Source organism: Ictalurus furcatus, chromosome 17 (assembly GCF_023375685.1).
Source record: "Ictalurus furcatus strain D&B chromosome 17, Billie_1.0, whole genome shotgun sequence".
Taxonomy (NCBI): Eukaryota; Metazoa; Chordata; class Actinopteri; order Siluriformes; family Ictaluridae; genus Ictalurus; species Ictalurus furcatus.
Genome location: NC_071271.1, coordinates 16,594,405 through 16,620,608, shown reverse-complemented (window position 1 = coordinate 16,620,608; position 26,204 = coordinate 16,594,405). Strand labels below are relative to the sequence as shown.

At 37.3% G+C, this 26,204-nt stretch overlaps 1 protein-coding gene across 3 annotated transcripts in view; it reads right to left on the bottom strand.

Moving 5' to 3' along the window:
• Positions 1–25,036, bottom strand: part of cadm2b (cell adhesion molecule 2b) — a 184,894-nt gene extending 159,858 nt beyond the window's left edge. For all 3 annotated transcript variants that reach the window (XM_053646612.1, XM_053646611.1, XM_053646613.1), the window contains exon 1: positions 23,627–25,036. In XM_053646612.1, the coding sequence (XP_053502587.1) occupies positions 23,627–23,687 (61 nt within the window). In that variant the 5' untranslated portion in view covers positions 23,688–25,036. The remainder of the gene's footprint in view (positions 1–23,626) is intronic.
• Between the last annotated feature and the right edge of the window lie 1,168 nt (positions 25,037–26,204).

Sequence of the window (26,204 nt, the reverse complement as noted above, 5' to 3'; positions counted from 1 at the left end):
TTTACTTGGTATTCACTTAGAATACACAGGTACAGTGTATGTGTGGCTGAATAAAAAATATTAGTTATTTTCAATTAAAATAGCCAATGCACCAATGTGCAGAGTGTTTGTCTGACATGCAAGCCTACTATTTAAATTCTTTACGAAATGTTTTGACACAAAAATCTAAACAAATTAGGACATCTAACGATCTTCAAATTGCATGAAGCAAAATCCCACCATGGGGATATTTTAGCACCATTTATAAAATCCTTCATTATTTTTATTACATACATTTCTTTCAACAATGTGGCTTTTGGTGAGTTCATTTTCTAAGACCAAAGCATACTGTGAAAATCCAATTTTGTTTCTTCAGCTGATGTTATGAATGGTTATCTTCATCATCATCATCTCACATACAGTAGTTAACATCACTCTGCGTATATAGTATGTGTCAAATGTCAGAAGTATATAAGCAATTCTCCTGGACTGCAGCTGTTCACAGATCCAACATGTCAGGCCAATGCTTTCAGCAAAACGTTGAGGACAATGATATATGGCATATAGTGTGAGCTGTATGAGTCAAACAGAGAGGCTTTCTTGGTAGTCATTAAAAAAGGTATGGCTGTTCAAAGGCAGTTAACAGATGCTTGAAGCAAACTTCTCTTTAGGCATTCTTCTCCCATCTGTTCCTCTCTGGCAGTGCCATTATCAGTAGGGCTATTGGCTCTGCGCTAAAGCACTCCACAGGAAACGGTTTGCCCTGAGCTATGGGGAACTAAAAACGAGACCCCAAGAAGAGCTTTTAATTTTGTTTTCATTAATGAGTTGATGTCTTTATGCTGCATGGAGGATTAGTGCATCTGAAGGTCCAGATTTATCAGTGTCCACTCTAATACATTTTATAATCCCACTTCCGCTGTTTCTACAGATACCATGCACTGTTTGAGGGCAAAATTCCTGTGAAATGGCCCAAAATGAACTGTGATTACATAAGAACCAAATCTAAGAGACCTTTTCTAATCATCTCTAAACACTCAGACACAATTTGTTGTTCTTTGCCTGCAGTGGGATTGTTTACAGCAGCGTGAATATAGACTACTGTGACAGTTTTATGAACACAGCTCAATACTTCTTATGATTGATATTCAAATTCTAGCTCCTTAGCTCATGTTTTTGTTTGTTTATTCATTAGGATGGGAAAGGGATAATAGTTGCAGAAAGAAATGGTTCGATGAAAGCACAGAGCAATGCACTCGACATATTGCACCTATTGACATCACTCATGCACCTGCAGAAATTTAGCTGAAGCCTTCTTGCCTTATATATATGGCTGCATTCAGTTAATACCGAAAATTGCACACATCAGTATTTAGACCTCAGACATAACTACAGACTTGAATGCTATTCAAAACTTTGCACGAGAACTCATGTAAACTCGTGTCAAAGGCAGACTGCAAACAGCTGGAGTACTGTACAATAGCTAATAGTGCTTGCTATTTTGTATTATTTGATAATGTGCCTGTATGTCCATGTGTCTGTTAGTGTGCAGAAAACATTTGGCATACATGCACACACAACATACATAATTCACAGCTCCTTAAGAAACATCAAGAGATACATATAACTTAATATAATAAAATTAAATAATGGAATGATTCGCTGATTCAAACACTGAATGGAAGAGAGGATTCGCTGACTCAAGGGGTGTAGATCAAGTTCAGCATACATGCAGTGGTGTACACGACTTACACAATTCACAGATGTTTCAAAAACACCCACAAATAAACATATAACAAAATACTACATAAAATCTCGGTAACACTTTAGAATACAGGGCCATCATTAATGATTAACTACACAGGAAGAAATGAATAATGCAATATTAACATTCTTTTAACTACTATTAACTAACTAGAAAGTCTGATTAACGAATTAGTAAGTCATTGTGCACAGATGAATGTAGTAGTTCATTATTAGAGTCCAAGGAAGGCCTGCATCAAGACTCTTCTGTGTTCTGGCACCTAGTGGAATGAACGTCCCCTAGATGTCCAACTGGTGGTCTTCAAACCACGTCTAAAGACGTACCTCTTCCTAAAGTACTTAACTTAGCACTTTTCATTTAAAAAACTTGTCTTGATTTTCTTACTATATTTCTCCCCACCAGAATTTTAAGACTGGTGATACTTTTATCCATGACCTAATGAACCAGTATTGAGATGTATTTATTGATAGAGACTTCAAAGCAGTTCTGTAAGTTGCTCTGGATAAGGGTGTCTGCCAAATACCATAAATGTAAATGTACTAAGAAACTATATTAATAACTACTATTTCTTTCATGCCTTCTGGAGAAGTACTAAGAAACTACTATATACAGTTTCATAATTAATGAGAAACCACTACTGTTAACGAATAGACAAGATTGTTTACATAATCAGTAGGTAATAGCAGACTTATGATTTGGGTAAGCTGTTAATAATTAGTACATTTTATCATTCCTCCTAGAGAACTATTTACTAATTATGCATCATTGTAAAGAAATGGCTTGTTAAATGCACATTTCAGGACCTTACTCCTGTGGCCAATTTTCCATCAATTCTTTGAACTTATTTGGAATAACTTTTTCCACATTATTATTAATACTTAAATAAAGAGAAGACAGCTTAAGTCCACACTTCTCACTGAATTACTAGAGAGTCATGGAGACTACTGGAACATTTCAAGTCATCAGCCATATCCTAATTGCCAGACAAATTGTAACCTAGACAGTGATTTATTTATTTAACCTACCCGACAGAAATATATGGTTCTGCGTAAGTCTTCTTCCTCATGGTTCTGTTCAGTCCTCAGTTATTTGAGTTTAGTTCTGTTCAGTTTGTAGCAAATTGAATATGATGTGGCCTGTGTTATCAGGTGACCGCTTTTATAGGCCCAAATATTGATTTTGATTTATTTGTAAATAAATATTTGGATTCATTAAACTCTTTTTTTGGAAACTGTGTCCCTTGTGCCTTGACTGACTTTATCCTTCACAAACAGTTTAAGTCTGCTATCATCTATGGATTATGTAAACAATCTTGTCTATTCGTTAACAGACACTAGGCTTCTCTAATAGCATACTTACATTTGCTTCACATTCAATGTAAGAAAAACTGTTGTAATTTCAGACATTTTGCAATTGCGGCTTATTTTCTAAATTTTATGTTTTAAGAGAAAGAATTAAGAATTCAAGTGAAAGAATGAAAAAGATAGGCCATCCAAAACATGTCTGGATCAAGTTTGTGTATGTATTTTGAGTGAGTAAATCCATCCACATACTTTTTACAACTGTAATTCCTTTCTAGAAGGTAGAACTTTTACATGCTTACTAGGGGGCAGAAAACCTCTGCAATTTATAGTCTGGAATATGCATTAATTTGAATTGTAATCTCATTTGTTTGTTTGTTTGTTTACTATATGATGTTTTCCACCATTGGAAATTGTTGCAACAATTCACCAGGTAACCCCAAAAAAGTTTACCCCCCCCCCCCCAAATATATTCGTATTACTTGAAATAATTCAAGTACAAAAAATCCATATTTTTTATGTAAATAGAATCATTCATGCAGTAGAGGGCTAATAAAGCTGTAGTAATATTTTATAATCAATGCAAAATTTTTCTAGGAGCCTACGGTGGTTCTAGGGACTCTACAATCTGTAGTCTACATTAACCAGAGCTTGTTTATGCACATACTGGAACATCCAAGTGCAAAAGTATACAACATAACAATAACTTATACATCACCATTACTGTATTATACATTTGGCCAATTTTCCTCACTCTATGTTGTAGTTATAGATGTCCATATTCATGAATGTATTTTCTATGTAATGTATGAGGCTGATCTGTCACATACATGTGCATTTTCTCTCTCTACTTCCCGGAGAAGTGTGATTGTGAGTGTGTGTGTGTGTGTGTGTGTGTGTGTGTGTGTGCACGTGTGGTGGTCTCTAACTGATGAAATTAAAGAAAAATGTCACAAATTGAAAACTAATTAATAAGATAGAGCTCAGGGAACACTTGCAACAGGAAAGACTGATTGTTCCATTAGCACTCAAAAAATGATCGTTTAACCTTGTGGCTGAATTTTGCCCCCCTGTAACTCACTTTGGCTGCTAATAAGTCAAAGCTGATGTGAGCTGGTATAGATCAATAAGGCATTACATGGCCCTATACAATTCAGAGGTATTTCCAGGTAAAAGGCTTCAGGTTGAGAATTACATACAGATTAAAAGAAACAGCACAACTGGTCACCCTTGGTTTAGTCTGGAAGTTACTTCAATTTGTACAGGGAAACAATTTATAATGCATGCTGCATCTACAGACATAAAATATAGACAAGAACTTTTATTCATATCACCAGAAGGTTCAGAATGTTAATAACTCATGAAATAGCATAGTCTATTGTTTACCACTGGCTGCACCCATATCTTTAGATGTCAGTTCTATTCATCTGCACCCATCTGAACATAAAATATGGAACAAATCCCCAACCTTGGGGTTAACAGTAAACAAACCATGAAACAGGCTATATGATATAAGTTATGTTTTGTCACAAATCTGTTGTCCCAAACCTTTGGATGCCAGAGATACATCTTGGGGCTCTCACTCATTTTCATTAAAAAATTATAAATGCTAGCATATTAGAGACTCTGTGTACTTTGGTTTGGTGCAAAAATCTTGTATTTTCCTTTCTACCAAGTAAAATGCTGACATAATCTGTGTGAGATACTAGGTCATAGTATAGACTGTTATATATCATCTAGTAAATGATTTTGGCTTAACAAGGTTTATAAAAGCAGCTTGTCAGTTTAAGGAAATTTCTTAAAGTTTGCTATTATATTTGGCTAGTGTGGTGGATAAACAACATGAATTAATCAGATTCATTTCTAATAAAAGCTGCACTTATGAAAGTTATAGTATACTTTAGTGGCACAAACATACAAGGGCACTGTATGGATTTAGTTAAACATTTTTTAACTTAACTTTTAACAAAATACAGGTTTTAATCCAATTAGTAGCATATTTAAATGATTATTTTATGACCCTTGCCCTGGAGAGAATAACAGCACTGAAGGTATATTTTGTTGTTGTTTTTGTTCGAACAAAAACAAATTGTTTTTCCTATTGTTTGAATGTAAAAAAAAAAAGAAAGAAAGAAAGAATGTGTGCAATGTTTATTTTTATCAAATCGGTTTTATTCATTTTTATAAAGGGTGCCAATAATTTTGGTAGCACTATTTTTAAGTTAAATTAATTAATTTAAGCTCATGGCACATGAATCTCTTTTGTAAATACAAATTTAAATGATTGTTACAAATGTAATTTTATTTACATTTGTTTTATTATGTTTATTCTATATAATAGATTAAAACCTAGTCACATAAAAACCTAATAAACTATTTATTTACAAATGTGAACTTAATATTTACACCTGAATATTTAGTATACTCAGAAGTAATCTATAGAAATGTATTAGTAGTAGTAGTAGTAGTAGTAGTAGTAGTAAATCTAAAAGTACACCAATAAGCATCTAGTGTACTTCTCTTCAAGTATACTTACACAGTGAACTGTAAAGATACTTGGCACTTAATGTACTTCTTTATTACACTTGAAGTAAGCTTGTAGTAAGGGACATTAATCTATTAGAGTGGACCATGTTATAAATAACTGAATCAAATAATTTTCATTTGATTTTCAAAATTACATTTTGAAGATGTACATTTAAGGTATTAGATTATTAATGATATATTAATGATGTGAATAAATTCATTAAATGTAATATTGTTAGCACTATATACTCGTTTCTTCTAATATTTTTCATTTTGAATATAATATCACAAGTCAGATTAAAACCATAGGAAGATGTCGATTTTCTAATGACTGATTTTATAGTGAACCACCTCAGCCATTTTCCAAAATTGTTGTAAGTGAATTTCAGGAAGACAGTCACGTACGGCATAAATGTTCTGCAGTATGAACAACATGTTCTGAACAATCTGATGTTACAATTACTTTTCCCATTATAATGAAACAGAAAAAAATAACATGGTAATGACATGTTCCTTTCATTCTAAGAAAGTAAAATGACACGAATCCCTGCAAATGCCAAAGTTCCCAACTATACTTCACTGCCCTTAAACTGTCATCCCCACATTACCTTGGCTTGAGCTTACAGTTAGTGTAAGATGGCATCTGTGAAGCTGTCTTCTACAACAAAGAGAAATGTACTCTCTGGACTTTCTTCCAGTCTGCTGATCACAGAAAATTTTCAATTATTAGAGAACAAAGGCAGATTTAAGGAGTTTGGAAGCCGAAATGAATGGTTGTGTCAGAATGTCGCTTATTCAGGCTCTATTTGAAGCAGTTTAACTTATGCCCTTGAGACACAGTGATGGGAAGCATGGACATTAGATTGATGGTTTAAAAAAAATTGAAATTTAAAAAAAAAAAAATGGAAAGGACCAGGAAAAATGGACAATATAAGATATTAGTAGAATGGTTATCTATATGAAAAACAAAAGATTCTGATGTAATATGGTCCAGGATGGCATGGTGGTGCAGTAGGCAGTGGCTTGTGTGTACATTTAGATCTTGAGCTCAGGTTACTGTCTGGGTGGAGATTCAGATGTTCTCACTCTCTCTGTGTGGGTTTCATCTACATTCTTTGGTTTCGTCCCACCTCACCATAACTTGACACTAAGTGGATTGGCTACTCTCAATTTTCACTAGGTATAATATAGTGTGTGTGTGTGTGTGTGTGTGTGTGTGTGTGTGGTGTCCTACAATGGGCTGTTGTTCCATCTAGTGTGTTTTATCCAGGGATAGGCTCCAGATCCACTATGAGTCTAACAAGGATAAGGGGCTTACTGAAGATGAATGAATGAATGTAATATGTTCCCGTAAAATCAATTCTGTAGCATTTGAAATAAGCAAGAACTCTAAGTCAGATCCTTAAGATTCTAACATTTATTTGAACTTTTATTTCCCTCTCTCGTCCCTTTCTTCTCTACATGCATCTCTTACCCTCTGGGCAATCCTCCATCTGTGAGTACGGACACATTGACACTTCCCTGAACTTCCGACAGAGAAAGTCAAACTGTTAATCCCTGAATCTGATGCTTCAGCATTGCAGACACAATGCAGTCCTGCAGAGAACCTTTGATTTCATTTCTTTCTTTCCACCATCGCTTAGTTTCTCAGGCTTCAATATGTAAGCCCTCTGAAGAAGGTGCTAACTGCCAACTCTGCTCCTCTATCCTCCACGCGACAGCAGGAACAACACATCCATGCTTCAGAATTGCTGTCTTCAGTGAACTTTAACCACAGCAGCACACACTACCAGTGTTCATGCTAGTTCATGGCTGTGATACTTGACTCTTTTCCATCTACAGACTACTGCTGTTCATCCGTTTCCATGGTTCCTGTTCCATTCTGACCAGCTAAGTTAAGTAGTATTAAGAATCTATTTTCTAGTTGTTTTTCATGGTGAAAAAGCAAGCCATGATTATACTTAAACACCTCGACACAGTTGGAATGCACGGACAGGGTGTGGGAAAGTGTTTGTGCATGGGGAGAAATATCTCCAAATGGAAACATGTTTTCTGTTAGTCAGAATAATAACGAAAATGCGGAGTTACAGGAACACTTAGCGTACTATATCAGTATATCAAAGTACATGTATGATTGCTGTATTGTACTGTATATGGTGTTCAGCTACACCAGTGAAATGGAGGTCACAGCTATTGCATAATAGCCTTAACACAATTATTTAAGATCAGAACAGAAGGTTGTGAGTTTGAATCCCAGTATTGCAAAGTTGACCCTGTTGACCCACAATAACTCTGCTTAAACTGAAATTGCTTTGGGGAAAAAAGCATCTGCCAAAATGAGTAATGTAAATGTAATCATGATTAACTGTTATATTCCACAAACATACAGTACGTCTTCATACAAACATATGATGAACCAGATTCATCGATATAATAAAACTGCTGAAGTTTTATATTCACTACACGTTCCCAACTCTGATCCAGCATTTAAATAGGGCCTTTAAAAAAGTTTTTATTCACATTTATAACATAATACACACTCATGTCTACACTCCTTTACTCGTTTATTCATTCATATTGCATTTTGAAGTTTTTCAATGACTCACTGCCTTTAGTCATAATTTTCATGCAGAAATCTCATTTATACACTATTTCCTCCCTCGACTATGCATGTGGCCATATTCAAGTAGTTATTCTTTGTAACTCACCTGCAACATGGCCATTATTTGCGTGGGAAGTTTATCAAATTGTACACCCAAATTAGGACTAATTATTTTGGATGTTAGTAAATCAGGGCCTCCAATTGAGATGTTAATTGGCACAATATTTTAACCTGCAAACTGCAGTAGATACAATACAGGGACTGTTGTTCCTGTGCTTTAGCAATGTCTGTGCACTACAGCTTATAGGAATTACATAATCAAATTCTATGACCTTTTAACATTGACAGTATAGGTTTACCTAAAAACTATTTTAATCAGTGTTGGGTAAGCTACTCAAAAAATGTAATCCACTACAGATTACTAATTAACACTAATTACTGATTATGTTACTGATTACTGCATGTTAAAAGTAATCATATTACTAATTACTTTACCTTCAAGTTATTATCAAAACCTACAAAAATACACTAGAATGTGAAACTCATGGTTCTTTCAGTAGCACGCATGTATAACATGATCAGAAAAGGTTGGATTTATCATAATACTTGCCTCGGGTGTGGTCACTGTTTGTAGGACTACCAGACCGATAAAATATAAAACTTTTCTAAGTAGGCTAGTCTGGTGTCACTAGCCAAGAGGAGGCACAGCTAAGCTATGGGTTTAGCTGTTACAGTACCATGCAAAGTACTTTATCTTTCCTTATGCTCTACTAATATCATGTTCACGTAAACTGGAAATCATATAGATATTTACACACCTTGTTTTCCTGCTCAGAATGAGAGAATGTTACTGTTTCAGTTTCAACCCCTTTACTGGTTTATATATATATATATATATATATATACATATATATATATATATATATATATATATATATATATATATACATACATTTTTTCTCACACTGACTGTGTGCTAGTGTTTGTCAGAACCGAGAGCTGTCAGCCAATAAGACACGAGTATTTCCACCTATTTTCCTGTAACCCTGTCTGATCTCGCCTCTTCTTTTACTGATGTTCAGTTATGTAGTGACAAACCGCTCCAAGTGGAGAATTATTCGGGGCTAAAGAAAAAATCTTCGAGGCTACAGCCCCTAATGCCCAGGCCAGGTTACGCCTAAGCAGCCGCGCAAAATATGAGTTATTTTAAAAATGCATTTTATTTAATATTGTTTATATTGCAAGTAACAATTTTATTGACATCAGTAACTGTAATCAAATTATATACATTTAAAATGTAATGCATTATATTACTGTGTTATCAGTAAAAGTAATTAGAATACTTTTTTATTTGTATAGAATTATTTTGTAATGTGTTATACCCAATTCTGATTCTAATATAGAGTAGCAGGTGTTAAAGGCAGTCTTACCTGCTTTTTAAAACCTAGTTTGAAAGCATGTGCTGTGTCCCAATTTGCCTACCATCCGTCCTAAATAGTATCCAAGATTAGAAATTGTGTGTCCCAAATCGCAGTATGTTGAAATGAGTATCCGACAGATACCCGGATGGTGTACTATTTCTGGTAGATTTTTGAAGTGTTGATCCGTGGACACTTTTTCAGCTAATATTGCCCACAGCTCCTTGAGGAAATAAGGTTCTCTAACATGACATGTTAGTATGTTCCAGTACTTGCAAACTCTTTTTCAACACACTCAAAAGCATGTATTTGTCCTTCACAAAAAGAATACATAGTTTTAGTGCATAGTCTAAATAGGCAAATTGGGATGCAACAGTGGTTTTATCCACTAATGTGCAGCCCAATCCTATACTGAACTTGTTTACAAATACCAACCATCTACAGACCCCAATAATTATCTTTTAGTATTATCCACAAATTATCCCACAATGCACTGTAACGCTTATTCATTTCCATATGAGAACATAAGGACATGCACATTTTCAGAACAAAAGCTGAACAATTTCCAAAATAACTAATAATAAATATACTCTTAGGGGGGAAAAAATCATCAAGCATGCTTAATTGTTCTTTGTTTTGTCACTCTGAGGGGAACCACAAAAGCTGTGCAAAAATGCATTAACCATTCGAGAACCATGTGGAAGTGGAACCCATGCTGTAGCTTAATGCTTTAGCTATATTACATATTTATCACTGTCAGTGTCATTCGCTTGTCTGCTCCCAAATCCAAGTTTAAAGTAAAATACAAACATGAAATTTTAAAACGTCTTGTTGCTACCACACAAAATACTGTATACAGAGTAAAAAGTGTTCTACTGAATATTATTGATGACATAATATTATTGAGTCAAGTTGCAATCATGGACAGATCACACACTCTCTAATTACGTCCCAGTACTTCCATATTAGTTTGAATTAGGCCTATGTTCAAAAGGAAGTGCTCTTTGTATTTGTCTTGTCTTTCGATGTTTTTCTTTTCTGAAAATAACTACAGTAAAACAGGACACTATTGTGAGAGAAACCAACAGTATTAATTAAATAAACAGTATAAATAGACAGAAATAGAAAGGGTTGCTGTATGTCGCTGACTCATTCTCTTGCGTAAAACTGGGACCTGCTTTTCTTTTTTTGTTGCTACATTACATGACTTTCTGGGTTATATAAAATCCACAAAATGCTTTTTAGCTCCAGAAATAAATTTTAAGGTAATAAAGGTATGAAATGTCATCAATGTCAAAAGCTTTTCTTTTTAACAATGAATACCATTGGTTCCTGTGGGAGCTTTATAATCTATACTCTTAATACATTGCATATATTCCTTCAGAACATTCTCAATTCTTCATCTGTCATTTTCTCAGCAATGCTATGATATTGTTCTCATTCTCGCTTTCCTTCCCTTTCTGCCAATCTCTGTCTCACCTTTTCCCACTGTATTTTTTTTTTATGTGTGAAGCGTTACTAGCATACTGGGTATAAAATACAGCTCAAAACATTCAAATGATTCAAATTAACATTGATAGTAACAGAGCTATAAGCGGATGAACACAGAAAAGCTGAATCTCTCTCTTTCTCCCGCTCTCGCTGTCTGACTCTAAGCTTAGTGACTCTGAGGGCATTTTTTTTCCCCTAGCACATCTTGCTCCCTGGCCCAGGGCTTTGCCATCCTCACAATCAGTATGCAGCTTCCGTTCACAGTGCTGATCCGTCTTTACGAGGACATGGAGTTGCTGTGCTTTTATCCCCAGCCTCCACCCGCCCCCGGCTCCTTCACTGACACCTTCACTTGCAAATCCGCCAGCAATCTATCTCTCCTCCCAGGCCTCTCTCGCACCCGTGGGAACCTTTACAAAGATCAAATCAATACCAGGATATAAACATGCATCAACTGAAGTTTGTGTTTCTCATTCTCCAGGCCTTGGTGTGGAAAGTTAGGCTCCCGAACATAATGTTGCAGTTCACAGCATCTGAACGGACACGTGAAAGGACATCGAACGAATGAAAGAAATTTGTTTTTTAACAAATGACATAATACGGTTAAAAATTGGTAGGAATGTGCATAAGGATTACAAATTCACAATAATATATTAATGTGGATGCCAAATCAGTTGTATAGTCAATCACAGAGGAAATCAACACTAAGAAGCTGAATTTTGATTCTTTATTGATTTCAGTGTTTTTTTTTTATTGTTTTGATATATTTTTGTTTTTATATTGTTTTGTTATAAAGAATGATAAAAATCCAAATTATGATTTGACAAACCTATATTGAAGTCTCACCAGGAAAGAGTAAACGCACTGGGTCTCTTCCTGTAATGTGTAACAAGGTTAGAGAGCTCATAGTGGTGCTCATAAGGGCTCATAAGGTTCTCATAGTGGGGTCAGGGTATCCTCAAGGCTCTGTGAAGGAAGTATCTGTGACTTTCTGGGATTTTCTAATTTTGTTACAGTGGTGGAAACCACAACCCACCATTACCAAAGTTATTATGACTATAAATAATGTCAACTGGAACCTATTGACAATTTTAATTTCAGTTCAGAAAGTTTAGAAAGAAGTCGAACTTAATGCAGTGGAGGGATCCCTTTGCCAACAACAAATCTTGTCCTTCTTGTTGCTAATTTGTTTACCAGAGCTACCCTTAAAATACAGTTCAAACATGAAGGAAGCTATTGAAGGAAATTTCAGACTTTTTGACCTTGCTCTGACCTTGACCCTGTTTGGATCAATTCCAAAATCTAATCAGTGTATCTGATGGTTTCCATGATAATTCCATATTCCATACAAACACTGAACCCCTCATTCTGTAGATATCACACTAAAGAGAATCTTGGACCGACAACCAGAAAACTTAACGCCACTCCCACTCATTGGAGGAGGCATAAAAAATAGGCAAAATTCACTTGGGGTCTAAGGGAGACTGTTAATATATACAGTGCCCTCCATTAATATTTGCACCCTTGGTAAATATGAGCAAAAGAAGGCAGTGAAAATTTGTCTTTATTCTTTAACCTTTTGATCTATTGTTAAAAAAATTCACAAAAATGCTAAACACAGGTTTATAAAAATTTATATATATATATTTAAATATAGGTGTGCAACAATTATAGCACCCTTTTAATCTTTACTTTGTGTTACCTCCCTTTGCCAAGATAACAGCTCTCAGTCTTCTCCTATAATGCCTGACGATGTTGGAGAATACATGGCAAGGGATATGAGATCATTCCTCCATACAGAATCTCCCCAGATCCTTTAAATTTCGAGGTCAAATTTCACCCCACATGTGTTCTATGGGGTTTTCTATGGATTTTGTGGTCAGTAAACCATTTTTGTGTTGATTTTGATGCATGTTTTGGATCATTGTCCTGCTGGAAGATCCAACCACGGCCCATTTTAAGCTTTCTAGCAGAGGTAGTCAGGTTTTCATTTAATATCTGTTGATATTTGATAGAGTCCATGATGCCATGTATCCTAACAAAATATCCAGGTCCTCTAGGAGAAAAACAGCCCCAAAACATTAAAGAGCCACCACCATATTTAACCGTGGGCATGAGGTACTTTTCCATATGGCTACCTCTCTGTTTGCCCCAAAACCACCTCTGGTGTTTATTGCCAAAAAGCTCTATTTTGGATTCATCTGGCCATAGAACCCGATCCCATTTGAAGTTCCAGTAGTGTCTGGCAAACTGAAGATGCTTGAGTTTGTTTTTGGATGAGAGTAGAGTACCCTTCCAAACAACTTGTGGTGATGAAAGTGACTTCAGATTGTAGTTTTGGAGATTTTCTGACCCCAAGACGCAACTAACTTCTGCAGTTCTCCAGCTGTGACCTTTGGAAATTTTTTGGCCACTCGAACCATCTTCTTCACATCCTCTTCTCCTATTGTCGTGTGTTGAGACAATATAGACACACGTCCAATTCCAGGTTGATTCATAACATATCAAATTGATTGGAATTTCTTAATTATTGCCCTGATGGTGGAAATGGACATTTCCCATGCTTGTGCTATTTTCTTATAGCCACTTCCCATTTTGTGAAGCTCAACAACCTTTTGCCGCACATCACAGCTATATTCCTTGGTATTACCCATTGTTATGAATGACTAAGGGAATTTAGCCTATGTTTTACCTCATATTTATACCCCTGTGATACAGGAAGTATCATGGTTGAACAATTTCCTGTTCCTAGTCACCCAGGTGTACTAAAAAAAAAAATTAAATATCAATGGCAATATATGTCAAATATATTTTTTTATATTAATTCATAGGGCTGGCAATAATTGTTGTACACCTATATTTAACAAAGCAATTTTTTATAAACATATTCATGAGAGCAGAGTATCTTTGTGAATTTTTTTTTTTTTTTTACAAAAGATCAAAAGGTTAAATAAAGACAATTTTTCATAGCCTTCTTTGCTCATATTTACCAAGAGTGCCAATATAAGGGGATTGTCATCAGACCATTCAAATCAGACTACAGGCTTTCAATAGAGTTCAAATCCAGAGACTGCAAAACATTGATTTTTTGTTCCCAAAATCACTTCTGTGTGATTTTGATAAATGTTTGGTGCCATTATATTGTTTAATGATCTACAACCAATTCTTAACCTCTAACTATAGATATTGGCATGTTCTTGGGAAAAGTTCATGTTCTGAATGTTGTGAGACATTGAATGCTATGCTTGTTTTATGCAACCCTTCTAAACATTGATTTTGAAATAACCCCAGGAATCAACTAAACTCGACAACTTCAACACTGACTTTTTAGGACCCTTATTGTGCTCAATGGTACAGTATTTCACCTGGGTATGAATTTTTATATCAACTACCTGACTTGTACAAGTCAGCAAATATCACCTGTGAGATGGAATATGAGATGTATAACATCACAGTTACACACTATGGAAACAGGGCAAGGACACAGACAACAATGTAATTTCTGGAAATGAATTTCCAGAAAATTAAATTTAATTAATTAAAATAAAACATCATAAATATTTCCAAAGAAAATAAGTGGTTTAATTTATTTAAACTATATCTGCTTTTTTAAGTTTAATGATATCCATATATCGTTCTGAGAGAAAATACTATTATTAAAAATAATAATAATAATTATGAGAATAATTTATTTTACTGGATAAGTAAATGGTTTCTCCACTTATCTGGGTAGAAGATTTTGAGGACTTTGTTTATTGTGTATTTTAAAAACCCATGTGTACCTATTTGTGCCTAGAGTTGACTCTATCCAGCAGGACCCAAAATATAGTACATTTCTATTTTATTTCACGATTATGTCATCAGCAACACCCTTGTAAAGAAGCCTTTGCCACAACCCCCGCTCTCTCCATGATTACATTAAATTGTCTCGGCAGCTGATTTAAGAACAGAAATCAATTACTGCACTCCTCCATGTCTGTATCACAGTAATACACGCTGGATATGAAATGGCCCTCGCCTTTTCCTGTTTAATCTGTGATTACGCCTTCAATTTGTTCCAGTGTTATCTTCCTCCACTTTGTTGCCATACCATCATCATTGAGATGTATCACCTCACACGGTTTATATTACACTCGCTCCAAATCTCTTAATTGCTGTTTGACATAACAGATGAAGTCACAGCAAAATCCCCAGTGCTGAATTAACTTACCGTCTCACAGTGTTCATTCGTGTCCAACCAAGCTTAAATGATCACCGTAGGTGGTAATTCAACATAGTATTAATACAACCCTGGGGATTTTGCTCTGACCGCTAGGCTAGAGCACACATTGGGTCTTATTGGTCTGTTTGGATTATCTTAATGAGGCTATACCAGAAATAGCACTGGAAGAATAATACATTAGATGCACAGATAGGAAACAAATGCTGAGATACAGCAGGTCCATAATTGCCCAGTTGTAATAACTAATAAGAGTTATAATAACTAATACAAAGTCCAAGTCTAGTTCTCTTTTGAGTTGGCAGGATGGTGAAGCCGCTCATCCTTTATCGCGCTACATAACAACAGCTAGACCAGCGTCTGCATATTCGCATTGGCAGATTCAGGTGCTGATGGCTCTGCCGATGGAGAGAGACCACTCAAAGAGACACGTTGCGCTGAGGATGGCACAAAGTAAATGAGATTCATTGTCTGGCCACTGTCTATGCACTGAGAGAGCGCATTCAGCAAGGAGTGAGAGGAGTGAGAAAGACTGTTTAAAGGTCAGGACTGCAGACAGCTGATGAGCCAAGTGCCCAGCTTCATTCTGAGCCAAATATGATATTCTATAGACAAGAAAGAAGAAGAAAGAAACCCAAACACCTGAAAGAGATCCACTGAACTCCTCTTTGGTTACGATAATGCCTCTTGGCTGAGGTAGATGCTGTCCAGAAACATAATATGCACTGGTGTAGTCTCAGTGCGTGATAATCCATCTCTGCTGGCTTAATAATTCACTACAACAAAAAATAAACGCACTACAATGTTCATTCATTCATCTTCAATAACCGCTTTGTCCTGGTCAGAGTCATAGTCTGTACTACAATATATTATCTTTATTCATTCATTCTCACTGAGGTAAATTATTCCTAGATTCCTGAAGTGTTTTATTTATATGCAATGGATATACAGTAATCATTCAGATGTATCATTGTTAAAGGCCTTGTATCTTGCTACTTTACAAACAGCCAATTGATATAGAAAGAAGATTTTGGTGACACAGGAGCAAAGTCAATGGTAAGGCTGTGCACTACCCCTGAAAGTATGTCAATAGTTCAGTTTTGTTTGCCTTAGACAGGCATGTGGCTGGTATTTGTATGAATGACAGAAAATCTTAGAACTTCACTTTCTATAAGCAGTAGGGCTATCATAACATATTTCACTATTCAAACAGTATTTAAATGATAATATTTCACAATAAAAAGGCACAAAATAGTGTTTAAAAATGTGTGCACTCGCATGCCCTGTGAGCATTAAGATGTTTAATTAGTCCATACAGGATTTCACAGAGTTTGTGATTATTGTGGCCAAAAATGCTTGATCTTGCTGTGGCTTTTTTTCAAAATTTACAACGCAATTTGCGGGAAAACTTTTTTGCGGGAAACTACTTGAATTTCAAAGTGATGTTCGTTGGTAAATCACAACTCGCGTTGTGATGATGTCACATGGCGCATTGTGATGACACCACATGAAGCGTCTTGCTCCAGATCTGTGGAAAATCTGCAGTAATTTTTTTTAAATGGCAAGCTCCTGTGAATATTGCAGAGTTTCTGAGATCGCAAAATCACAAAATCCTGGAGGGAATGTTTAATATAAATGCGATGGCTGAGGGGGAGGGGGAGGGGGAGCTGGATTTGCTTGCGGATTTGCTGTCGATGCCATTTTCGAAGAGAGATTTTAATGAGGAATTTCATTAGACATTTTCAATAGTGACTATTCGTGCATGGCTGTTTTACGTCAATGTCCTCTTTTCATTTCAGGCTGGTTGTGTGTTAAGGCTGTGCATTGGATGATGTTCACGCTGTGATTTATTCAGCTGAAAAGGTTTTATTAGGAGAAAATAATAACACACTGCATTGAAGGTGTAGACATTGACGCTATGCGCTCAGAGTGAGAATAATATTCTGAATGTGTCCTTCAATATACACAGGCATGTAACGCATTATAGCATTAGATATGGAATAAATGACTGCCGGCCTTATTGGACAGGAGAATGTAAATAACTATCATGATGATGTAGGTGGTCCAGATGTCCCACATACGCATAAAGCAGATGGGTGTAGGTGTAGCGCCTATTCAAATCCATTTCATGTTTAGACGTCCACTGTTTTAAAGGAAATACTGCACACTTTATTTCTGACTATCAACAGTCTGAACAGCTTTTCATGCATTGAAAGTCTACCAAATGCTGAATGCAAATGGTTAATTGGATAGCTCTCTCTGAATAATCTCTGAACGTGTCTTTAAATACAATTCAGTGAGATACTAAGGAAAAAAGGCAGCACATCTTCTGGTCTGGTGGAGGAAGAGTTAAAAATGATGGTGGGAAGAAGAGTTAAAAATGATGGTGTTGTTCTGTTTACTAAATGAGTAGCAGATTCATAGGCTCACCCCAGTCTTTTTTCCCTGTGCTAACTATCAGATACGAGCGTGCAGCTTTGTGTAAACAGCCAATTAAATCCCTTGATATACCAGCAGACAGGAGAAGTCGTTTTTGTGCTATTTACTTATTTTTTCACCCTTGTTTTTCCCCAACACATTGAAGACTGCACGTTTTTAGAGAATCCCACATGAATGTATAGATAGTTTCCCAGAGCCACATGGATGGATAGACGGACAGACACGTTGAGAGGTAGATGGATACATTGCACGAATAAATGGATTTATAGGTGGATAGGTTTTTGGCCTGGCCTTGCAAAATCCATCTCGAATTCGAATGCATACTACTACACTCGATATTGATGTCCTACTGTGTCACCAAAGAAGGAAAACACTAGATGTGAAATGCTCTGTGGTGTTTACCAGTGACAACGTGTGCTCAAAGACGATACAAGAAACGACAATGACTGATGAGGTCTGCTAAAAGAATTCTGATTAGGATGCTGGTTACACAGCCAAGTTTAAAAATATTCAATAAAAACCCAGAAGAAAAACAGTGGACTATGGCGATGCATCAAATCACAGACTATGTCCTAAATAATGTCCTAAATCAGCCACCAATGTTTTCCCGTAAGTGGAAATGACAAATTGCCGCACAACACGTCATGTCATTTAGCCACAGGTGAACATTTAACAGCCACAGGAACAACTGCCAGTTTTAATATCCAAACTGTCCTCCCTAAACTTTCTGCTCTAAATACATTTTGAGCATCAGCTACTTAATAAAATCTGCAGTGGTATTTGATGGCTCTTTTGCTACATACAGCAAGCTGCAGAAATGGAACAGACACTTGAAGACACCGAACCCAATTCATACCAGTCTTTCTTGCGTGCCAGAAAACGCATAATGGCCTGCCATCACATAAGCATTCAGAATGTCAAACAAAATTAAACCATGACAATTCGGAAGTCTTCGATGAATTTAAGTATTAAACACAGAACAGATATCTGTCAGGTTTAGTGCTCAATGGTTGTTTTTTTTATTAAGTATATTGACCACTGGCATCCAATGCCATGATTGTCATTATTAAAGTGATATTGTGCAATAATAAATCAGAATTGCTATGAGAATGAGTAAACAAGTTCAAAAAGAAATTTAGAGGCACACTGGGTGTTTCCATGGCAATGCGTGAAATCAATGTGAATTATTTTGGGGTATCATTAATATAATATTTGGGCATTTGGCATACAACATACAGTCTGTACAGGATTTCACAGAGTTTTTTTTTTGTGATCGTTGCAGCCAAAAATGCTCGATTTTGCTGCGGCTTTTTTTCAAAATTTGCGACGCAACTTGCAGAGGTTTTCTTTTTGTGCTTTTTTTGCGAAAAGTACTTGAATTTGACAAAATTGCAATTGTCTTTTGCAGTGATGTTTGTTGGTTGGTAAATGAGACCTTTTAGCTTGGCCCAAATCTGTGTAAACTCTGCGGAAATTTGGAAAAACTGCAAGCTATATTGTGGAGTTTTCTTGATTTTGCGTTTTGAACATAATTCTATTGAATGTCAACATTTTGAGTAATAAATACATATAAAGTATGGTGTCACAGTGGGTATTGATGCCGCTGTACACCTCCAGGGACCCCGGTATGATCCTGAGCTCAGGTTACTCTCTGTTTGGAGTTTCATGTTTTCTCACGGTATTCCCGACATAGGCTCCGGATCCACTCAGATCCTGACCAGGTTAAAGCGGCTACTGAAGATATAATGTATGCAAAATGTTCAACCCTCAATTCAGCAGGTAAACCATCCACCTAGCAATACTGCTTGTGTCCCGTGCAGTACTACAGTATATATACCTTGTGCTCAAAGACACACACACAGGGCGATGCATTTCCAGCACATTTAAAGTTTTATACGTTAAACTGTCACTAAAAAAAAGATCTCAAGAGGACAGTCGTTATAAGACATTTAAAAAATAAAAAAAGAACAACCCACGATGAATTTTGAATATGAATATAATGAGCACGTTCTAATTTAAAACAACTCACTCTATCTCAATTAATGCAACAACTTTAATGTTAAACACCAAAAACCCCAAATATAATCGTTATCTCTTTTTCTGTCTTTTCTGTGTCTGCAGGCTTCAACGAGAAGCTAATTATCATGCCTGCATGCCCAGAGGTAGGTGATCTTATTAACTGACTGTGTCACAGAACCATTTATCAGTAGAGTTATTATGGCCTCCTCGAGCAAGCTATATATGTCTTTCATTAAGGAAGTCTTTCAAAGACCCACTACTTTTTCTGAATTTGCTGTGAACAGCCTCATTAAACCTGATGGAGAGAGAGAGAGCGAGAAAGAGAGAAAGAGAGAAAGAGAGAGAGAGAGACAGAGAGATGTCATTCGGGCCTGTGCCACGTAGTTATGTACAGCTGTGATAGCTGCAGCTTTAGCAGATTAATTGTGCTATTTCTAGATTAATCATTAATATAAACAGTAGAGAATGCTCTCGGGTGAGTTTCCAACAGACAGGGTAGACCTCTTGCTGCATCATCAGAATTCCAAGAAAGCATGTACTCATTTATATGTGTATATTCATTTGCAATGGGAATTAATGTAATCATTCAGATTTTCAGTTGTGAGCCAGAGGGAAAGAGAACAAGCTGGGGGCCAGCCATCTTTAGGTGACTGTAAGAGATTGCGATAAAAAATAAAAAAAAAATCCAATGCAAGTAAAATGCAAGCAGTCACAAGAATAAAAACAGACCAAAATGCTAGCTGTCAGCATAACAGCTCACGTCTGCTGCCCAGTGTGCCTCTTGGATGGTGGCATTTTTTTGGCTCTGCTCTCTGACTGATCCGTGTAGATGCAGATCTGTCAGCAAGCACAAAGCAGTGAGGCTCGGTGCCTGCGCACTCCCAGTCTCCTTCCTCCACTGGATTATTTATAGCGTAACTCCATGGCCAGCACTCACAAGCTTAAAGCCCATTCTTCCAGGATAAGCTAACTCTCTGGAGCAGCGGAGGGGGGCATCTTTAAGCGGCAAATAAAAACGCTTCCCTCTGATACACCTCGCACGTCAAAAATCCACCAATAAGCCAAAGCTAGCTGTGGTGGTCTAGTGGCACAGCATCTGTCCACATGTGTAGCTAGGCCCTCTGGTGTCTCTACAGTTATGTTTGAGGGGGATTTTTTTTGTCCCTCTGGTCCAATTTGTGTGTCACATTACATCTCCAGTACAAATGTCTTATTCTATGAGTCACTAACTAAGGTGGGAAAAAGGCTCCTCTTGTGGGGATTAGACAGGGGAGAGCCATAGAAAAGCAGATGAAACCCTGACCTAAATGTCTGGTCCCAAAAGAGATGTCAGGCCCTGAGCTTTTTATAGCAATTACACACAGAAAAGATTTGCAGACATGAAGAGTCCACGGGACAAAAGAGAACTTGCAAAGCAGTGGACATGAGAAATACAGCGGGTAAAATGTGACGCTTTATTAGGTCATTCCCGGAATTTGGTTGTTCTTTTAGCATTAAAGGAGCAGTTTGCTATTTCAGAGCCCTCTGCTGTTTGTGAGGTGAAGTGCAATTTCAGTCAAAACACCCCTTCTAAACAATTTACAACTCTGCCTGAGATCGTACCCTTATTCGGTCATTCACTATTCACTATACAGGCTATTAAACCGTATATGTAGAGTATGTAGAATATACAGGGCAGCAGTAAGGAAGGCCCTAAAAACATACAGAAATATAGCACTTTAGCGCTGTTTTCAAATATGCAACCTGAATCCAAGAACAAACAGAAGTTTTCAAATTAAATTTTCCGTTATAAATACACATAATTATTGTGTGTTACTTGTATTAACAATTGACTGTTGGTTTATACAATGTGTTTTAGCCATTACAGTGCCCTTCATTTAATTTCAAGCTGAAAGTAATTGCTATGCTGTTGTTAATGGTCCAGGGAATGCTATCATACACTGAGAATTCAGACAACACTGCAAAATGGCTGACACACAAAACAATGCACTATATGGTAAACAGGGAACAAATTCAGACATGGCACATATACGCCTCGTGTGTTATCTTGTATGGAAAAGGCACATAGAGCTAATTTCAGGGCCAGAAAAAGGCTGTATATACACAAACTATATATACATTCATATTATATATAACCTCTGATATTATACAAATTACAAATAGCCAAAATATAACTTCAGTGTATAATCTCGTGATTTGATTCAAGGGAAGCATACAAGTAAGCCAGATTTTTAAAATATTTTATAAAATAACATTTGAGCAATATTCCTTCTGTAGACTAAATAATGTAGGAAAGTGTTGCTTCTATGTACCTCTTCACACTATATAAACAGGTAACCATAATAAATAGCTGATTTTCGCACGTTTCCTACTTAGGAACAAAATGTATGTGTGTTGTAATTTTACTGGAGTATATAAAAGTCTGATCCCTATGCACATCCATTTAGTCTTTCTCATGATTGATGTCTAGTGACAGACAGTTCAGTCCATCTATATAGATTTTGAACTGTGAAAGCACCAGGGTTTTTTTATTTATTTATTTTTTAATTTGTGGGAGTTGGCTCAAGTCATTACAACCTTTTATGTATCTGCTGTGATGTTGGAATGCTCTCTATCACAGAGAGCCCATAGCTGGAGATCTACCAACATACTGAGTTTAGTTCCAACACACCTGGTTGTAATATTCAGATGCTACTAAAGCCCTTGATTAACTGGATCAGGTGTGCTAGATTAGACCTGGACTAAACTCTAAATACTAATCAGGAAGTACAGAACTCCAGAAACAGGCGTGTGCAGCTGATCTGTGTTGGGGTTCACTTGGTAATGAACTCAGGTTAATGAAAAAGCACTGATTCAGGGATGAAGAATGAACCGGGGGATAGTGAGCGCCTGCTGGCTCAGAGGTTCAGAGACAGAGAGAGAGGATGGAGGGTTATGTTCATACCTCTGTTTTAAGTTTGGACCTTATGTAGCATGGATTATTTTCTTTAGCTCAATACAGTGGGATTTATTTTTATTTTATTTTATTTATTTTTTTACATTCAAATCACGTACAATCCCATTCTATGAGCAATCCACACTATCCACGGATCCGGATGCATTAAGTCGCAGTTTCTCCTCCTGTCCTGGCCAAGCCCGCTTTATGCATGAAAATCTCTTATGCTTTATACTAGGACGACCCCAAGATGCAGACGGCTGCAAATACCGCAGTCTGAAGGGAGCGCAATACGCTCGCGCACTGACGCCGGAACCGTGTGCTACTACAGTGCGACAAAACAGATATCCATACCTCATGTACAGTAGTGTTCGGACAAACTATTTAAGCATGATAGTATGCGGTTTCTGATCCATCCCAACTTCAAGCACTGGTCCTGAATTAACCGGAGCACACCCGCCACTCCCTACTACTGGACTATGAATTAGACTAGAATTTCAGCTCGCTTATTTCCAAACAAACACATACGGAATGAAATGCCTCTAATACGCTAACTCAGCTTTACTGACAATTAATTATGAGCAAGACTCTTCACCCCACCCCCCAGTGCAATGCTTAGCCAGATCCGTTAATTGACCCTTGTAGTCTATGTATTTCTTTCTGAAAGTAGAAGTTATTAAAACGCATGCACAGCACAGCTCTTTCACCCTTCCTCTGAAGCTCTCCATCATCACTGCAACTTCTCACCCACCGGGGGGTGACGGTCTCAGTGTGGAAGAATGGGCGCTCACAAAACTTCTACCGCACGTTTATTCTCTAAATCTCCTCCTCAGGATAGCACTTGAGTAAGAGTGTGTATTTGCGCAAAGACAGCCAAAGCCAACTCCCTTCACCGCCGCAGGCAATAAACCGGCGCATCCTCGAGCGCTCACCTTTAACGACAGTCCCGCAGACGCTGCAGAGCACGAAGAGCAGGTGCTGCTTCAACATCATAATGGGGGGTTTTGTGGGTTTTTTTTTTTTTTTTTTTGGTGTTGTTGTTTTGTTTTGTTTTCTCTCTCTGTCTCTCTCTCGCTGTTTCCTCTCGGCCAAGTGAGCTGGCGTCCTTGGTGCGTCTTCTTCCCTGCAGATGACGGGCTTATCCGGCTGGGTGCGCACTTTTTTAACAGAGGGAGCACGCGGACTCCACGGATTTGCCGTGATGCGCCCGGAGCGGAGGCTGCGCTGTAGCCGGCCTGCAGAGACGCGCTCCCCGCCACAATGATGAGCAAAGTGCCGCTCCAGCTACCAGAGCCGTCAGCGCTACCGCCGAGCCCTCAGCCCCGCCCATTACAGTGTTGCCAGATTGGAAGAACTGTTTTAACCCGTCCAGGTTTAAAAACTCTCGAAATTTCGATACCAGCCTCAACAGCAACTTTACCACATTACCCGTATGTAGATTGAATCATATGCATATGAAACATATATTAGCATACTTTTTAAGAAAAATAAAAAAAATCAATATTAATGCAACATTAATTCTATAGGCTACCTCAGTGCAATTTTCACATCTCAAAAAAAAAAAATGTTAGACAGGAATACTCGGGATCTGGCAGCCCAGACCGACGCCCGTTTGACAGATAGAGACACCTGACCAGTACCTCAGCCTCCTGCAGTCACTTAAAAACAAGAGTTCATTTCTTCCTTTTCGATCGATAGACAGCATATATTCAGTAACTGATAAACTGATCCATAACCCTAAAAAAAAAAGAAGAAGAAGAAGAAAAAAAAAACACATTCCTAAATACAGTGTGTAGACTCTCAAAAGGAAGAGTTGATTTCTTCCCTCTGTAGTTCTCTATATGAAGACAGCATTCAGGAACTATTCAACTAATCTATAAGCTTTTTGAATTTTCCTTTTTAAAGCAAATTTCAACGTACAATTTGTAGACTGATTCAAACTGTGATAATGTCTCCGCTGTGATTTAGAAAATCTCATCAGAAAATATATTTTTAAATAATTTTTTTTTAAAAAATAAATAAAAACAGGCTTGCACAAGTCTGCTATGATGTTACTGAGTGATTTTAGTAAGTTATTACAAGTGGTCATCAGGTGTTTTGATTACGCCAATCACTCAGCAATAACACCATTGATGCGTATAATCAATGTCCCATTTCACAATCTTTATTTTGATGATGAGCCCTCTATGGTACTGTGTTACATTCTTCTTTTATAGCCCAGTCTGTTTTCTTCATATTCGAATACACCTCCTACCAGCGTTTCTTCAAACAACCACAGACAACTTTGCGTTTTCTGCTTATGACTCAAATTCCATAGCACTTATATACAGTTAATAAGCACTCTTTCAACCAATTACTCTTGTGGGCGTAGGGAAAGCTGATGCCACCTTCAGAACATTCAGAATACCTCTCACTCATAGATGTCGAGAGAAAGATACACATATTCAGACATGTCTTGAAGGTCAAATCCATCATCCTGTTGATGAAATGCTTTAAAGAAATGTCCACGAAAGGGCCTTGTACGGTCGGTTTTAAAGAATAATGAAAAAGTATTTTCTGACAAGAGCACAGCAGAAGCTTTCATGACCTCATTAGTGATGCTAGTGTCATTATGTTTGCTGTGGTTTCAGCCTCATTGAAGCTGATCTTGAGTTCTTATGATATACTATGAGATAAGCGGTTGGAGAATAAGCGAAATTCCCCAAAAATATGTCTTTAAGAATATGACTTTAATTTGCAACATGTCTCTGTATTTGCAACATGTATCTGAAACACAAGTTGTATTTTAAACATGTAATAGATAGATACACTGATCAGCAATAACATTAAACCACCTGCCTAATACGATGAAGGTCCCACTGTAGGCCGTCAAAACAGCTCTGACCCGTCGAGGCATGGACTCCACAAGATCTCTGAAGGTCTGCTGTGATATCAGCCACCAAAACCTTAGCAGCAGATCCTTTAAGTCCTTTAAGTTAAAGTGAGGTGCAAGGTAGGGCTTCCTTGGATCGGACTTGTTTATCCAGCGCATCCCACACATGCTTGATCAGATTGAGATCTGGGTTATTTGGAGGCCAAGTCAACACCTTGAACCCTTTTTCGTGTTCCTCTAACTATTCCTGCACAATTTTTGCAGTGTGGCAGGGCCCATTATGCTGCTCAAAAGGCCACTGCCTTTAGGGAATATATCATTGCCATTAACGGGTGTTCTTGGTCTGTAACAGTGTATAGGTAGGTGGTACATATCAAGGTAACATCCATATGAATGGCAGGTTTCCCAGCAGAACATTGCCCAGATCATCACACTGCCTCTGCCGGCTTGCCTTCTTCCAATAGTGCATCCTGGTGCCATCTCTTCCCCAGGTACGCAACGCACACGTACCTGGCCATCCACATGATGTAAAAGAAAACATGATTCATCAGACCAGGCCACCTTCTTCCACTGATCCATGGTCCAGTTCTGATGCTCACATGCCCATTGTAGGTGCTTCTGGCGGTGGACAGGGGTCA